This window comes from Pezoporus occidentalis, unplaced genomic scaffold, assembly GCF_034315485.1.
Source record: "Pezoporus occidentalis ecotype Australia unplaced genomic scaffold, CSIRO_AGI_Poc_V1 ctg12, whole genome shotgun sequence".
Classification (NCBI taxonomy): Eukaryota; Metazoa; Chordata; class Aves; order Psittaciformes; family Psittacidae; genus Pezoporus; species Pezoporus occidentalis.
The window spans coordinates 8,658,232-8,676,552 of NW_026912994.1; the positions used below are offsets into that span (position 1 = coordinate 8,658,232).

At 45.0% G+C, this 18,321-nt stretch overlaps 1 protein-coding gene across 2 annotated transcripts in view; it reads right to left on the bottom strand.

Moving 5' to 3' along the window:
- Positions 1 to 1,674: 1,674 nt before the first annotated feature.
- The window catches only part of MRAS (muscle RAS oncogene homolog), a 38,399-nt gene continuing 21,752 nt past the window's right edge, over positions 1,675 to 18,321 (bottom strand). For both annotated transcript variants that reach the window (XM_062607151.1, XM_062607152.1), the window contains exons 4-7: positions 10,369 to 10,522; positions 6,834 to 6,933; positions 5,436 to 5,515; positions 1,675 to 2,626 (exon numbers count right to left, since the gene is read on the bottom strand). In XM_062607151.1, the coding sequence (XP_062463135.1) occupies positions 2,527 to 2,626; positions 5,436 to 5,515; positions 6,834 to 6,933; positions 10,369 to 10,522 (434 nt within the window). In that variant the 3' untranslated portion in view covers positions 1,675 to 2,526. The remainder of the gene's footprint in view (positions 2,627 to 5,435; positions 5,516 to 6,833; positions 6,934 to 10,368; positions 10,523 to 18,321) is intronic.

Consider the following 18,321-nt stretch of genomic DNA (forward strand, 5'->3'; position numbering starts at 1 on the left):
AAGCCGAAGAAACAATTAAGATACTTCAGAAAAAACAGATAATTTCGCACATGCCATGCTGAGTACCCAGCAGATGTTACTCAAGATATACACATTCTGTTTTTGGGCAAGTATTCCCAAGGGTTTTTCCCCCATCATAAGGATGAGCGGTTTCAGTAGAAATCAGGTTAATTTTAAGTGGAAGGTCTCTAGGGGGGTATTAACATGCCATCATCTTGTGTGGTGGATCCCATAGAATTTTTATGTGTAATTAAAGAAATTAAGCCAGTAATCAGGCTAGACAGGGATTCAGGTAGGAAAGTGGTAATGGCAGTTACAGCAAATTGGGTTGGTTGCAAATATCAGACACCTTCTGATTTACTAGACGGTTTCAAGGCAGAACAAATAAGATGCCTACAGGGAGCTCTTTACCCCCAGAAGACTGTAGCAAGTCCCAAGAGCCAGGATTTGACCCTAATGGTTTTGGTCATCACAGTTCAGCCAACAAGGAAATTATACACTGGGAGAAATGCTGTGATGGTCTGCAGCCAGATCTCAGTTGACACAAGGTGTTGCAACTTCACTGAAGCATTTGGCCCACATCCAATGTAAGAGGCCATGGAAGATGTTTCTTTCCACTGTCCTCCTCCTTAATCCATCCCCAGCATCTGTCATCACACGAAAGGGGATGGAGGCAGTGGAGCCAGCATTACAGTAAGCGGCTTGCTGAGCCAGCTGCAGACATTTGCCATCTTCTGGCTATGCTGAAGACTGGACAATTAGGAAAATGTTTTCATTAGCCTCACTCACCTGAAAAATAATCAGCAGCCAACTCCCATTTCAAAAGGCCGCCTGGCAAAGAGTCAAGAAACGAAAACAAGTGGTGAACAGGTTGCAAAGACAAACAATAAATAACTAAGTCTGTGATGATCCACCATCTTGAATGGATCTTCAGTTTCCAACACCAGGGTTTTTTCACTCAGACACATAAATCTCAGGCATTCATACTTTGCCGATATTTTAAGTCATGCCCATAAAGCATAACTAAACAAGACCTAAACTGATGAAAAGCAAGTTGTTACTTTTAAAGGAGCTTGGTGAGCCTGTGAATGGAGTTGATGGCTTCAGTCCAGCAGATGACAATCCATTAAATTAGAGAAAAATTTGCCACCACAACTCTTAGTGCCAGGAAAGGTGTGAAAGACAATGTGGCCCTTCCAGGATGTGCACAACCGTATTTTTGATGCCACAGATGGTAGCCTGAATGGCTGCAGGTTTTTTGCCTTGCATTTTCATAGACCATAAAGATACTTAATCTTCACTGTTTTGAGGGAGACATTTTAGATATAGCAAGCTTATGAAGAGACACGTCCCACTTGAATAATTTTCAAAACACCTCTTCCTTTCAAGTCACCAACTCTCAGTGAGGGGGAGAAGAAGAAATAAAGAAACATTGAGCCAAAGCCCATAAACAGATTTCTCTGTGTGTGCAAGATGAGCCTAGGAAAAGCAAAACAATTCATCTACCCAAGAGTGGCTTTACAGGGAAAGGTTAAGGAATAATAAAGAGGGATTTAAATCGCACCACTTTACACACATTTATGAGGGAGAAATTCAACACCCAGATAACAAATTCAGTTCAGGTTTTGCTTCCTCTCTCCCTCCCCCTCAACCCCCCTTAGAGATGACATACCCTTCCATTTGTAAATTACTTTAATTTAAATACTTCCAGGTTAGCAAAATGTCTTAACTTTGACATGCCCCAAATTACAAAACAGAAACAAAATCTCTTGACAAAGGGTAAGAAGAAAAATATAATCCAAGCCCAAACCTCCTTTCCTAAGCTGGAGTTTACGGTCTGTGAGCTGGCTGCCCTCCAGAGTCTGACACAATGTCTGGAGCACACAGAGCAGCTGGAATTAATTTTCTTCCTCCAAATCTATGCACTTTCATATGAAGTTGTATTTTGGCACTGCTGCCTAAAAGAGAATTCAGTGCAAAAAATCTAACCCCGGCCGTGTTTCTTTGCAACCAAACACTCTCTGAGCAAACAGCAAAAAAGGAGAAGAGCACGAAAAAAAATTAGAGAAAGAAAAGCCCTTTCCCTTCCCCCACACATACACAGATGACTGTACCAAACAGGGGGGCTATTCATGGCTGTTCAGAAATGGGTCACAAGGAGAAATGTTTGCAGATAAAACCAACACTTCTTTTTCTTTTTTTTTCTCCTTCTTCCTTTTTTTTTTTTTCCCCTTTTTTTCTTTTTTTAAATAAACACCATGGAGGCCCCTGGAAGGCGCTGGGAATGTTCGAGAGTCAAGGTCCTGCTGATCCCTTTCGCCTCCCATTCGCACGGCTCCCACGCCAGCCCCGATGCACAGCCCCCTCCGTGGGGGCCCAGATCCCATCGAGCCACCTCCTCCAAGTCCAAGCCTCTGTGGGGAGCCCGGGGGGTACATGTGGGCATCACGCTGCTGCTCCTTGCCTGGGTTGGTGGTGGGGCCGGGGGGAGGAGGGAGGCATCCAAGGCACTCCCAGGCGGTCCCGTCACAAAATCACGCACTGGAGTCTGTGGGAGCCCGTGGCTCTGTCCCCTCGCCATTTGGTCTTTTTCTTCTTCTTCTGGCTTTTCTCTGGGATCTGTTGCCTGTTTTGGGAGACAGACAGGAAAATAAGCAGATGAGACACAAGGCTGTCTCAGACATCAGCATCCTGAGCCCTGGGCAGCTGGCAGAATGGCATCTTGGCGTGCTTATGTATATCTCCATATACCCTTCCACCACCACGTGGCTTTTCATGCTACACAGGGAACAAGACAACTGCCTGCATTTTTAAGGAAAGAGGAAAGAAGCCATAAGGAAACATTAAGGCTAATGGCAGGGATGTATGTCCTGCCATGACACTATGCCTCCGGTTGCCCTGGGTGAACTGCTGCCTCCTCCCCTGCCAGGGGGCTGCTCTGGGAAACAGAGCAACAACATCCATCACACTGCTGCTAGTGCTCATTAGGGAAGAAGATGAAAGAGATACAGAGTGCACAGAGAAATAAACCCTCTTGGAAAGATTTGCTTTCAGCCGGCATTGCCCTTAGCCAGCTGCGCTGCTGTGGTCTTGGTTATGGAGGGGGGGCTAAAAAATAATAATGAACAAACAGAATCTGCTGCCAAAGGGGCTCTGGCCTCCCATGGAAGTTGTGAAGAGCACCAGAGCATGCAGGACGAGCTGAGCCCTGAAAGATGTCCTTGGCTGTCTGAAGTCACGGCCACCCAAAACAGGCAGCTGAAAGCACCAACATCTTCCATAGATTCAAATAGTGTCTAAATCACCAACCTGAGAGTTTAAATAGCTCAAAACCAGCCTCTTTGCTATGTTATATGCTGGACACTAAACTGAGTGTCTAAAACAAGTTATCCAGACCAGGATGAGACATAGCTGAGGGACAAATTATGGCTTTAGTTGGTGTTTTTCTTACTGCCTCAGCTCTCAAATGTTTGCAACCACCTGAAAAACTCAGCTTTCACTAGTAAGATTTTTTTCAGTGAGTATGAAGGTTGGAAGCATGAAAATCATAAAACTTTAAAGCTCAAATAAGCAGCCACAAGCTGTTCACAATGTTCTGGAACCATTTTAGAGATCCAGAAAACCACGTCCCACACCCGCTCAAGATCTTTGCTGTGACAGTCCCTCTGTATGCATTGCTGCAGCATAAAAGGTGTATCAGGAAATTTAAAAGGTCTATTGGGTGAACTCTATCACCCTCCTCCTTTCTGGACTACTTCTAGACAAGGGTTTCCTGCATAAAGCTAAATAAATTGGGAATCAGTCAAGTGCAAAGAGCATGAACAGTGCCAACTCTGAGTGAGTGTCCTCACCCTGCAAATGCACATAGGCTCTGAAGAGCCTCCACATTTTTAAAGCACTCCTGGAGCACCGCAGTTATTAGGGAGTTGTAAATTTACATGTTATTTGGAAAAACTCATTTAAAAAAAAGAAAAGCAATACTTGGTAGGTGATGCCATCCGATGGCTGAGGATAGTTTGCAATGTTCAAAGACCAAGTGAAGCTGTTTTGTGGCAAATGACCAACTAAATCACATGGCACCTCTTTTCTCTCTGACTTAACCAGAGTTCCAGCTTTTGTGAACATCTCTGGTGCCTCTAACGCTATGGAGAGTTTTACCTGGCTGGTAATGACTTTCATGGTGACTACTCAGGGAACAGGGTGCATCACCCATTTTTGAAGTTATGAAGTGCATTTTCAGGCCTTGAATTTAGTGATGTGTTATTACAGAACTCCTTCCAGACTGTCTGGAGATGTGTTATGTAGAGATAGCAAACAGAGCCTCACCATCTTATTTTGGCTATGTTTTTTTCCCCGCAGAGTGGAATAGATGGTGGCAAGAGCTCACTGTAACACAAAAGTAATATCTAGACAGCCAATGATGAGTTACAGAACAGTTGGGAAATAGTTTGGGACATTTCCAGCTCAGCTCTGTATTCTCCAAAGACTTTCTGCCCCCTGCTTTTGAGACATGTGGGAAGAGTGGGCAGTACCATCTGTTTCTGATAGAGGCTGACTCGAGTCTGTGCTAAGATATTCACAAGTACAAATACACTGTGAATAAATGCCTCATGGTTTAATTGCCGAGCGAGGCACTTTGACTGCATAGTGGGGAAGAGCATGATTTCAGCTCAGCACCCTCCAAAACATGAAAAATGAGGGCCCAGAAAAATCTGGTGCCAGAAAAACAAATCTTCTCAGAGAGATTTGAGGCTATCAGCCGAGACGCCAAGATGTGCATACAGCTCTTTTCCTGCAGGGCAGCCAGCATTCTGGAAAGCAGTCCCTCCCTGCCAGCAGCCAGAGTAGGGATTCGCCCAGAGAGCAGGCATTTGCCAAAGCAAGGAAAGGCAGCCCATGCCAAAACTGGGAACAAGTTTCTGCAGTCTGAGGAGGAAACCTGTGGCGTAGCCATTAGGTCATGCTGCTTCTCACACAAAGCTGCTTAATTTTTTCCATTTAGTGAGCAGAAAATGTTACAAGTCACCTACAGCATCAGACTATTGTAGAATTGTTTTGCCAGTCCCCTTTAACCTCTGTCAACATGAGACCACGAGACGAAAAAGCTATGAAAACCCAAATTACTGGTCGAGAGCTTTTAATGCCAGCCTTTTAAAGTTGATCATTACAGTAGGCTTTGCACTGTTCACTGAATAATATGGTTTCATCATGGCCACAGCTAGTCCTCAACCTGCCTAGTACTGATGTCCTGCACGGGTAACTAATTGCTAGTAACATGCCTATGCAGATACAGGACAAGAAAGTTTAATATATCCCAGAAGTCTCCCACCCCCACCAAACCACATGACCCCAGAAGTTGGCTCCTGGCTCTCTGGGCCAGGACTCCTGCATGTTCCATCCCCAGGCAGTAAGCAGGTGAAGAGACTGCAGCTTACCTTATTACCCTTACGAGGTCGTGGAAGGCCTTGTCAACGTTTAGAGGTGGGTCCTTGGCACTAGTTTCTATATAGGGAATCTGGAGGAGAGAAGCGTATCATGGAAGAAATTAGTAACAGCCTGCATGTTGGTAGCAAACCAGTTTCAAGATGAAAAACCCTAAAGGCTGGAGTAATTGGGTGCCTAAGAGACCAGGGAAATACAGGTAAACAGTGTTGTCACGGCACTGCTATCAACACCTTCACGATCACAGCAAGGTCAGTGAGTGCTTGACAAAAGGTTCAGAATAAGCACCAGGCAAACCAGCTGCTATCAGAGCTCTGGGTTTATAATACTCTTAGGTTTCATGTTGTCAGATGTTCTCTCCCCCTAATCTGTGCTTGCAGACATGAAAATAGCCGAAGGTTGTTGAAAGACAAGCACTTGCCAAAATTCTTGCTTGCCACATTTTATTAGGACTAGTGCATGAATATTTCATGACTACAATTCCCCTTCAGTGTAAAATGATCTTCTCCTTCAAAGTCTGACAGCCAGATGGGGCCTCCTGGAGTGCCTGTCCAGCATGCTGGCGGATTTATAGAGCTGCCTCTGATAAGGTATTTTCGTACATGGCCTTTTCCAAAGCGTGCACGTACAGATGGGTGCAACATGTTATGCTGCAGTTTAGGTGACCTGGATCCTACAGAAACAAGCTTCCTTGGGGAGGGGAGGGAGTGAACCTGCCCTGCCAAACTCCCATTGTGGCTTGTTTAGAAACATTTAGGCATAGCAAGCTGCCAAGAGGTCTCAGGCTTGTTTGCTTTTACTTTTCCACTCACTTCCTCCTAGGGAGTTGTCTCCCTCTGGATGTTCAGGACTGCTGGCATTTAGAGGTGATTAGTGGAGTAGGGTGTGATCTACATCCATCTAAGACCAATTTCTCAGGCTAAACTCCAGCATGAATAATGCAGAGCTAATATGGTGGGACATATTTATGTAGGCTTAACAACCTTGTAACTTCATTATCTTTAACAAGCTCACTTCCTACAGACACCTGGCTATACTTCCTAATGTCTGACTCCACCTTTTCACTCCAGGAGAGAGCACTTTCTTCCCTCATTTTGAATATTTCACATTTCTCACCACTTGCAGACACTTTGTACAAATGGCTTTGTGATGGCCAGTGTCACTACAGCCCAGTGCTCAGCAGAGCTTCTAGTTTCAATGATGAACTGGCCCTGCTGAAAGGCAACTGCATACTACTGCATAGCTACTACACTGTAGTAATCAAAAATGTAATTGCAAATGTTCGATTGTAAGAGAAATACTTTAATTCCACTCCAAATGAGCTGAGAATTCAATTCTGAATGCCTGTAATGGGACTTAGAACAACCAATTAAACAATCCTGCAAACTTACATTATGTTTTGTTGCCATTTCTCTTCCCTGTTCTCTTGTAATTTTCCGCAAATGCATTAGATCAACTTTGTTCGCCACCAAAATCATTGGAAAGGACTCTCTGGAAAAAATCAAAACCACCACTCAATTATTAGCAGACTACAATAAAAAATGCTAAGCGTAAGTTTCACTTTCTGATGCTGACATCATCTAACATTCAGCTACAGACATACCACATATGTAACAGACCAAATGAACACACTTCAGCCCCCAGACTGTGCTACATATATGTTCATATTGTAAAATTTCACTTCTCAAAGTTTCATGCATGCACACATTCATCCTTATTTGCGAGCACTTCAGGGACTTTGTGTCATTGTTTTTGCAATGCCTGATAATAGCTAAGCCTGAAGATCCAATTTGATGAAGAAAGAACTACAGAATTAGCCAGGAAATTAACCGAGACATAGAGGCAGCTCTTGAACAGGAGATCGGGACTCTTTTATAACAGTTCAGGCATCTCAGTAACTACATATCTTGGAAGCTGCTCCACACTACAAGGTAACAAGGTACGTGGTGGAACTGATGTCAGTTCATGTTCTGGTCATCCACTGAAAGCAACCATTGGGGGAGAAAAGATGTACACTGATAGCTGGAGTTTAGAGAGGTATCAAATGGGGTAGAAGAGATCCCCATCGCTGTTACCCCAAGAAAAATTGAAAGACTGGCAGTGGTGGCTGGAAGGAGGCTGAAGGGAACCAGCTTAGTCTCACTAAGCTTCCAGATTCTATTACCTACTATCTTCTCCTTCTAATCCCAGAGCAAAACCACAATGAACAACCATCCTTTTCTACCATAACCATCTACCTCTGTAATAATGCTCAGTACTTAACTTTACCAGGCATATAAGTGACTGTATTCAGCTACCGCCTGAGAAGAGACCCATCTAACCACAGCTTGCCCAGTGTGAGGCTCCCTTGATGAGGGTGGGTCAGGCTCTCACCTGGCAGAAACCCCCATAGCTTTGGTGATGAAACACAACCAAGGCATCTCATGCCATGGGAGGTCCTGGCAGCACAGCGCTGCCCACCCCACCTCTCACACTGGAGCCTCTCCTGGCTCAAGGATTCAAGGCCAGGTTGGACAGAACTTTGAGCAACCTGATCTACTGGAAGGTGTCCCTGTCCACGGGAGGGCTGCTGGAGCTAGATGACTGCTAAGGTCCCTTCCAACCCAAACTGTTCTATGATTCCGTGATTCCTTTGGCGGCATGCCACAGGCAGCAAAGCTGTGCTTCAGAGCCTTTACCCACTGCCAGGAGGGAGGAGGTCCCTTCTGATAATTGACAGTTACTGCAGTATTAGTTTCTTATATTTAACTTTAAACCCTCCAAAAATGATTGCAGTGTTTTCTGCTGTAACAGAGCTGATTTTACTGGGGTAAGGAGCAGCTGGCTGTACTCATTTCTGCATAAAACACTTCTCTGAGTAACTCTGGATTTTCAAACAGCATTTCTGTGTCATTTTTCATTGACATGATAAGGGCTTCATCTTCTCCCTGGCACATTGCCTCATTGCTCTGGCTAGAAAAACACTACTGCATTCTGCATTTTAAATGAGTCTTGCAAGTTATTTGTTCTGCTAATGTGGCTTTGATTTAATTTTAATGCCTAAGTATTGATATATCTTGACTCTGATCATTCTGGAGCAAAACACTTGCTTGTCTGGATTATTTGATTCCTTTTTGCTTGCAGCACATTGATAAGAAAGGGATTACATTTGGACAGTATCTGATTTGCCTTGTTTACATCAGGCATAAAACTCTATGGGGATTTTGTTCCCTGTTGCAAGATGTACGATTGCTAGTTGGACAAAACTACTAGAAAGTTTTACCGTAATGAAGGTTTTGGAAATAAACAGGAGGAAGGCTTTGTACAGTTCTGCTAATACAGCAGCCTGCAATTCCTTTGGATTTTAAGGTGCCAAAACTGACTACTAGCTTGAAAACCAGAGCGATGCTCTGTTCCCAGCTACCCACAGGTCTGGCAGGAACGTTCCTTTACTCACACTGCTCCTACTGCTGTGATTTGCTGAGTGAGCTCGGGTTTTGGATGAAACGTTAAGCTCCTCATGCTCTGCACTTCTGTAGTGTTGAGCAGGGAAACACAAACAACCTCACCAGCCTGTTTCACTTCCTGCTTCTCACACACTGGCTGCGGTGTTTGCACAGCATACGCAGGGGTAAAAATTTCAGTCCAGAGCAAAACAATGAATACCACATCTTATTTTCACAAAGTTAAATCAGATAAAACTGACATCGGTTTGGGGCAGGTTACAGGAAACGCTGTCCTATCTTCTTTAGCTTTCAGAAACAAATTTAATTTGCCTCAAGCTGAGCTGGCAGTGAAGAAAAGACTGTGATGATCTGGGAGGCTGACTGACTGACTGACTGACATTTTTCTTCATTTAGATGAAATCAAAGGATGTGTTTTCCTTTACTTTTCACTCTTGTGGGCTCCACTCTGGATGCTTTACTGGAAGAGCTGTCAGCTGTGAACCTCACATGATAGGAGTCCACCCTTCCTGTGGGGAAGTTATTCAGAGCTGTGAAAGGAAGCCAGCAACAAGGCCTGAACCCTCTGGTGGCTTTTCTTGATGACTTACATAATTAAAAGCCATTATGGATGGAAAAACTAAGTGTTTCAAAGCTGCAGATGTATAAGGGCTTAATTCACACCCCACCCAGAGAGGATGGGTTCATCACCTCTTGAACCAGGGTGGGAAGAGGGAGTTATCTCTGAGATAAACTGGCAGCTTCCCCTCTCTCTATCAGGATGCATTTGCTTACCATGATTAAACTCTCATTGCTACCTTCTCCCATGCAAGCAAAAGGAGGGGAGCAGGTGCTTACTCCTCAGTCACGCAGAGATGCTTTATTTGCTAAAAATGGTTGCTGCAGAGCACTATGCTTTAACTGCATTACACCCCTTGTAAGTAATACAGTTCTTTCCAACATGGGGCATTTTCCCTTTCAAGACACTTGTTCACAGCCTCAACTCATGCAGGACCTTATAAGGTTAGTTTGGCACAAACTGAAACCAGTAAAGGAGGATGCTGCCAGAACACACAACACGATTAGGCCTAAATGCTTGCCGACTCCCTGCTGGTGTTCCCAAAGTGCCTGCACTCTGCACAAAGCATCCTTTCTCCCCTCTTCAGAGCCAAACTGGTTACCTTCAAAGCTCTCTGATCTGCCTTTCTCACACTGCTCTGTCACACCTTTCTGGTAGGAGTTTCTCCCTTCCACCCTTCCAGACCTAGCGTTAAGACTCCATCCTAACACTACTGAACTTTTCCACATTGAAAGCACTACATGCTTATTGGAAGAGGTAAAACACTTCTTATTGCTCATATGTAGGTGCACAAACCCACATACAAGGATTTGCTCCAGGACAGCCAGGAGGCAAAAGGCAGGATGAGACCTGCAACCTCCCCAAGTGGCACAGTCTCCAGCAGCAGAAGCGGGACCAGGCATTGCCTGTCTTCGCAGCACCCACCTGTCCTTGACTCTGAGGATCAGCTGGTGGAACCGGTCCACATGCTCGAAGCTGGCCTTGTCCGTCACTGAGTAGACTATAAGAAAACCATCTCCAGTCCTCATGTACTGCTCTCGCATTGCGCTGAACTCCTCTTGGCCTGCAGTATCCAGAACTGGGATAGAAGAAACAAAGCGTTTCAGGTACTGTGAGTCCTGCAGCTGCTGTCACTCCTATGTGTCCTACATGGCTTTTCTGACTCCACTGAGCTTGGTCCTCTCAAAGGCTGCAAGATTTGGTGATAACAAATTGGATGGACAAGGTGGTTTCTTGTTACAAAGTAAAAACCACTCCCAGATCCCACTCATCACCGTGTGCCTACAGTGGGAGCAGATGGACGGGAAGAAGACTACCTGGATTTTACTTTCCTTTTCCAGTACAAAATACTGACCACTGAACCTGGGGAGTTACTTCTCTGGCAAGATATGGCTCAAAGTTATTCACAGACCTCCATTATTCCCTCTCCCAGATTTCTCTGTTCCCCTCATGGAAAAAAACAAGACTAGAAGAGTAAGTAAATGCCAATTTAAATGTCAGGGACAATCTACAAGCTGCAGGGTGAAGCAGAGCTGAGAGAAAACCCAGAATAATAGCTACAAGCATTTTCCTTTTCTCAGTACCTGGATATTACTTCTACACTATCACGTGCTTTCAGAGCAAGACTTGAGAAGGAGGGCTGAACAAGAGGATGAACAAGAGGAGTTCATCAGTTTAGGCTATGCCAGTACAAACATGGTGTGAGCTCAAAGTGCATCAGCTGCTCAGAAATAATATTCCTAATGCATCACTGTACCCTAGAGACAAACACAGGACCTTCATAACAAATGGGAACATTTTCACATTTCAGTCAACTGGGCTGGGTGGGAAAACTGTTTCCACCTCCACTGTGGAGCCACATCGTAAGCATCTGCTGCCCACAAGTGATGGGGAAAGCCCAGGGCACTGGTGGATGGAGACTGTGGCAAAGCATACTGCTGACGGAGCAGCAAAGCTTCATACAGGTTTTTCTAGTCTGAGCAGGCCCACAGTCCCAGCAAGATGCTCCTGTAGGGGTAAGTACTCAGCCTGAGCCAATTGCCAGATGGGGCCAGGATAAAGCCCACTTTACTGCTGGTGTTACTTGCTGAACCAGCATGGGTGACCACAGGTGGACATGCTGCATGTCACAGTTCACCCCACAAGCCAGCCCCCACACTTTCACTATACGTCTGCAGGAAAGGCAGCTATGCTGTAGGACCTACAGACCTTATTTGGTGATACCAGTCCCTTAAATCCTTCAACTTCATTTGCCTGTCTTAGCTGGTCTTGAATGTCTGTTTCCATGAGCCCTTAAAGTGAAAACTGCTTCTAGGGTCTTCCAGAGACCCTGAGATTTAGGCTTGTTTGCCAAATAACTGGAGCTTGCTGGAAAGTCATGGGTGTCTCTTCATAGCTTTTTATCCTTTCATCGTGCTTCTCCCCTCTAAATCTAGGAAACAAGGCCCTCAGCTCAAAGGCATCCAGGCTATTCTTAAGGACTATACAAAAAAAGAAAAAAGAAAAACAGCCCAAAGACACTCCATGTGCTGATGAATTTCTATGCCCTGGGCAGAATTGCTACCATGGAATAAGGCCAGGACAGAGTGGCTAGGACAGAAGAGGAAATCCTTCCTACCCACCCAACCCTTAAGGAGAGGCTGGGCTGCCCTCGTCTGACTTCTGCACCAGCTGGACATGATGTCGGGGCAGGGCTGAGAGCTGACAAGCAACACACACACACAAACATGCAGGTTTCCCCTCCAACACACACACCCTAGTTGTGGTGGAGTAGGACAGCTTCTCGCAGGGGGCTGGGCTCTCCTGCCCTCCCTGCCCCTGAGACACGGTAGGTACCCAAGCACAACCTGTGGGCAGGAAGGTGGAGATGGATGTACCACATCCTGCATGATAATTTGCTTAGAGACTTCCCCTTGCTCTGGCACATTTGCAAACCTCAAAGGAAACACATGAAGAGCATCCAGCTCTGCTTTTGCACCCATCAACCCATCCCCAAGCTGATGCCCCTCCAAAGCTTTGCATCCCCTGTGAGAGGGCAGGGGACTAGTCCTAGGGGAGAGCTGTGGGGATACCCAAGAGACAGAATGGGGTTGTGCTCCTGCCACTCCTACCTCGCCTGGATCTTGGCCATGGCATCATGCTAAACACAGGCAGAGCTGCAGTGTCAGCAGCTGCTATTTAAAGGGAATTCACTTGCAGCATTTGTAGACAGGCAAGCAAGTCCAGGCAGCATTTAAAATGGCAAGTTAAAAATGCAAGTAAAAGCCATGTAGCAGTGAATGTTAAGGTTAATCTCAGATGGGCTATTCACACAGAAGTTAAACATCACATAGATGGCCAGAGAAAGTCTTTAACTTTAAATCTGCTCTTCATAAAGACAATCCAATATCCTAACACTTCTGTGCTACACTTCTCTGTGCTACAGAGAAGACAGTGCGATCTGGATCCTCTGTAGGCAGGATGGGACCACATTCTGGAAAGCATCAGCAGCAAAAAGAGGCAGGATGTGAGTGGCTTTGCTTCTGGAATAATCCTGTGGCATAAAAGCTTCAAGAAGAATGGGAAAGTAGTGAGGAGAAACCTTGGGAAGGTGAAACTGGGAAGGTGATTCGACTGGGTTCCCAAAGGGGTGAGGATATTTACAATGTTAGCCAGCATTCCCCTTGTTTTAAAGTTCCCGTTTCTGCAGACAGGATGCCAGAAGACACAGAAATAATAATGAACAGAGAAGTACTATGAGCTCTCTTTTCCCCTGGTACACTTTAAAACAGCAGTTGGCTCTTACTGGCAGTTGCCCCACTGGCAGTGCATAAAAGCCAGTGCGGAAACAAGACTGGACCAGAGCACAGCAGGTTTTCCCTACCTCATTCTTCCAAGAACTGAAATCAGATTCATAGGCTGCACAGCTCATGATCAGGGACTTCCAGCAGCAAACTTGGTGAAGTTCCCACAAACTTGACTGAGAAAGAAGCAAGGAACAGCATTAACGAAAGCATTTAGATAAAGACTGAGGAGAGAGAAGCCAAGGATTATGTCTGGTGTAGGAACAGACATCATCCAGAGAGGGCAAAGCCATTTTACAGAGCTATCACATAATCAGCTGGAGACTAAACTAAGAGCAATTAGGCTGTGAAAGCCCAGCAGGGAGGCCTCCTGCTTTGCAGGTAAAAGGCTGCTGAGCGAAGAGATGGCCTTTTCTGCTTTCCAGTGGATGTAACCCCAACTGTTGTGATGAATTCCTTGCTAATTGAATCCTGCCCCTTAGAGCTCTCCACACTACTTTCCTGTGAATCCCAATGGGTTATGCAAGAGTGCAGCTGTTTAGAGAGCACTTTTGAGCACAGACAGAAGCCTAGGAATACACGGGAATTTGTAGCCCAAAATAGAGGCACTTGGGTGATTACAGGTACTTCGTGTGGCAAAATGTCTCTGCAACTGAGAGTGCTGAGTGCCCATCCAGAAACACAGGCATGTAAATCTAAGCCAAGGGCAGAGTCATACTATGAAACCTAAGTCACAGCATTGTTTTTTCTAGAGCCTAAGCTAGATTCAGTACAGATTCAAACACAACTCAGAACCTGCAGGGAGCTCAGATCTGGTTGTACAGATGAGTTCCTCTTCTCTTTTCATACCTAGGCACATTCCTTTTTATTTTTTTATCTTCTTATTGCTGGGCAGCTAGATGCATAGATCAACTCATGGGAGTTTCTTCACTATCCACGGCATCTAAGGGGCCAAAGGTGATGAGACAGGCAGGTTAAACTTATTTTCTATCCTTCAGTCCTTGGGTTTTACTGCTCGAATCAGACACCAGCAGCCCGTTCCAAGCAGCAACTGCACAATGCTGCAGCCAGCCCTGAAAGCAGCTCAGTGTGGCTCCTCAAGTGCCTTGCCTTTCAGTGTCCAGGACACAGTTGTTAGCACCTACCTCAATCTCATGCTCGGAAAGGCAAGCACAATGTGTACAACTTGGTTTCTGCAAGCAGTCTCCAATGAAATCCCTTTGGCTACATAAGTCCAGCACATGCGTAACCCGTTAAGGGCCTGGATGGGTCAGCAGGCAGATAGGAACCCGAGTTTACAGTGTCAGGGAGAGGAGCTGCACAAAGGAGCAACTCCAGGTGTCTTCTGCTTCTTTGACCTCTTAATACGAAATACAGGAAAAATCCCTGGAGCAAAGAGCAGACCTGGGAATGCAGCACTGCCAGGGGACCACAGGTTACAGAGCTGGACTCATAGTGCTTCTTTCTCCTAGTCTTGCTTTCCTCTTGGCATGGCAGCTCTTCTTCTAAAGGTGAGGACAGAGAGAAACTCCATCCCCAGTTGCTCTGCACCTTGATAGTGAAGCTCAAGGGAAAACTTAACTTGAATTGACAAGTCAAACTAACAAGTCTCAGGCTAACAAAAAGTCATCATCACAGTTTTCATTTTCCTTCATCAGCAGTGCAGTGGGAGAGGACACGCCCATCAGCCATTCACTTCAGCTGAGGAATGAGTATTCTGGGTGATGAGCAGTTAGAGTGCAGGGGCCATGGTTTATATTCTGTACTCCCCCACTCCAAGTCATCCTGAAGAGGTATGAGGTTGCCATGCTTTGCTGAAGGTGAGGCAGGTGCTTCACCTGGTCACTGATACTTCTGCTCCTTTCCAGATACAGTCACACTGCCCACACTGGTCCAGGAATGAGAGCTTTCCTGAGGCAAAAACATGTGATGGGAAACACTGGGGCTTTTATGAGCCCTTCTTCTGTGCCCTAACTAAATACACCGATGTTATAACATGGAAATCCCAAGTACTTGAATTCTTGCCCTTTCTTTAAGGAAAAAGAAGAGGGGCCTTCAGAAGAAAGACTTACACATCAATAAACAGAATAAAGATGCGAGCCCTTAAAGGAGCTCTTTCTCTAACAAAGGGCAAGTATTCAAAGCCTTGTGTTTTCCATGTTGCAACATCAAAATTTTCCTGGCAGGAAAAAAATCCCACAACCCAAGACAAAACCCGCTCTTCCAAGGTTGCAAAATCCCAGCAATTAAGGGAGGAAAAATACTGTACACACAAATAAAAGAATTCAAGTACAAACTTCATTTGAATTTTAATTCTTTCAATGATGCTACCCAGAGTTTAAATAAAAAAAAGGAAAGAAAGAAAGCTGCACACCAACCCTTCTGCCTGCAAGTCTGAAGTGACCTTTGATCTCCCTCTGGCCTCCTGGCTGAATTGTTCCCAAGCTTCCTGAGGAGAAAAGCAGACAGCCTGTCCTGGGATGACTAGCAGCAAAAAGATGCATGGGAAACACAAGGGAGCCTGGCAGAAGTAATGGTGCTTGGTGTTACTCCACAGGGCTGCCCACCAGAGCAGATCTAGCCCAATGCAAGAACTGCACAGCAAACTTTTTTTTTGCACAGCAAAAGAACTGTGCAAATCTGCACAGCAGATCTAGCCCAATGCATGAATCCCCAGGGACAGAGAGGGGGACTTGGGAAGAAAAGAAACACAGTGAAAAACTGAAGCTCAGGAGCAGGAAAACAACTTCCAGGCAGTGAGTTTAATCTAAATCAAACTAGGCGAAGTAAAGGGAAGAGGAGGAAGACTACAGCCTCCTTCCATCAATGCACAGGCACAATTTCTTGCTTTGCTGGTACCAATTGGCACAGCCCTACTGACAGCAAAGAATTTAGCCCAATTCATCAATAAGCCCAAGCCATGTCCTTCCGACCATCTCTTCCTCTCCTCTTCCTTGACACCTTTTTATTTCTGTGTGGTTTACAAGCCGTAAGGATTTTGAACCATTGGGATTTTTTTGCCTTACTAAGGTATTCCACTTTTGTCTTCATGCCCAGATGATTAATTCCAGACTGGCATTTTGCAGCCAAGCCATCATTTGCTAATTGCTAAGTTAGCCTGCACACAGAGAAGAGTGTACAAAATTAATGACGGCAACTCAATTGGATCAAAGTAGATTAACCCTGGCCCCCACTTGATTCTGACCTGATGTGTCTATACAGCACCTGCGTGTGAATGCATTTAACCAAGCACATCACCATGTTGATTGCAGCATGAATAGCCGGGAATAAATGAAGATAACATATGCTGAGAAAACTGGAGGCTGATCTTAAAGCCTCATTTGGGGTGGTAGCAACTGAAAAAATGGGCTAGGCACAAATTGCCTGTGCCCTCATTCAGGTTAAGTGCCCTGTTCCACTCTACAACACTTGTCCTCCAAACACTGCATCAATGGTCTTATAAAACTGATGTAAGGCCAAGAATAAAGTATTTTTGTGTAGTGTTGGCCTTGAACACAGCAAGCGCAGGTCCCACAGTCTTCTGGGAGACAGGGAAGTATCAAAGACTCTTCTTTGGTGAGAAAATAAGACACAGAGACATGCCCAAGCCAGTGAGCAAATACGTGAAAGTTTGAACATATGTTTGGCTCCAAGGTCTCAAATTTGAAATAAAAGCCTATTCCATTCTACTTTCAGTGAGAGATTTCAGCAAAGGAAAAAAAATGCAAATAAAACATTTCATCGCACTGCCAATTAGTGCTATTGAATGTTAGTGGGTGGAGGTCTTCATGGAGAGAAGCCAAATGCTTTATGCAAGCTGGCTAGCACAAGGGTTTTTTCACAACATAATGCTGGTGCAGATACCAAATGCCAGAAATGCTTTTTACGGAACTGCTCAGGCAACAGCCTGGAAAAGGGTGGGCTGTGGGTTTGGGGTTTGTTTGTTTGGTTGGCTTTAAGTTGTTGGATGCCAATGTATTTGTTATTTGTTTTTTTCATAACTATTTCTGAAAACTCAGAAACTTAGGGAGCCCTTCACGCTATATCCTCACTTGGTAGTCTGGGTGTCTAAAACTGCTCTTATTTTGGCAGTGGCAGCTTCTGCTTCCTACCGAGGACTGCATGAAAGGACTTGGTCTTAAAGGACAACTGGGAAGTCTAGAATTTATTATGATGCACCTCCACCCTTCCTATCATGTTTGTCCCTAATTTTATACCATAAGGGATTCATGCAACCATGTGTAACCACAACAAGAGCAGCTGTCCAAGTATATAGTGACATCTGAGGATGGCCTAGATCCAAAGCCAATAAGCTGTGGCAGAAGACACACATGATAGTCTTTATGACCTATTTCTACCTGACAGATAGTAAAGGCTCACGTGTTTTTCCAAGCAAGAATACTGTCTTTCTTCCAAAGTTCTGATTGTTCAAAATCTCAAGCAGTAAGAAAGAGAAGGAGAAGCTGCAGTTTTGCTTCTGTGGGTATATGAACTCCGAAAGTCAGGGATTCCCAACATGCCATTCAAGGCCACAGCTGAATTCAGTTCAGCCCAAAGGCAGCCACTAAGCCCCTTCTGAGCAAAAGAAAGGCTTTTCCATTAAAACAAAGGGTTAAGTTACTGCTTGTTGGAAAACAACCTCTTTTCCCACTCCCACCCAAGTCAGGGTTGTTTACTGCTGTTGGGGTTTTTTGTTTGTTTTTTTTGTTTGTTTTACCAAACTCAGGCTGTGCCAACACCAATGTGTACAGCACCTGGCACTGTTAGATCAGGTCATGGAGCATACCAGCAAAGATAAAGATTGCTCCTCTTAAAGGGCTGGATTCTGGACTAAAAGGAAAGTATGGTTTTCATTTACAGCAGGACTGGATTTTTCTTTTATACAATACTGGCATTTAAAAAAGAGGTGCACAGGTACATTATGTGATGGTTAATTGAGTACAGGTCTCTCTGATGCAGTTTAAAACAAGAGACACATTTGGGCTTTGTACTTAAGAGCACAACCAAGATGTCAAGTATACAGACCAAGCTTGTGGTCTATACAGGAAACCCGACCAGCCTCCACATTCCACCGCCCATGTCATTCCCCCAGTTT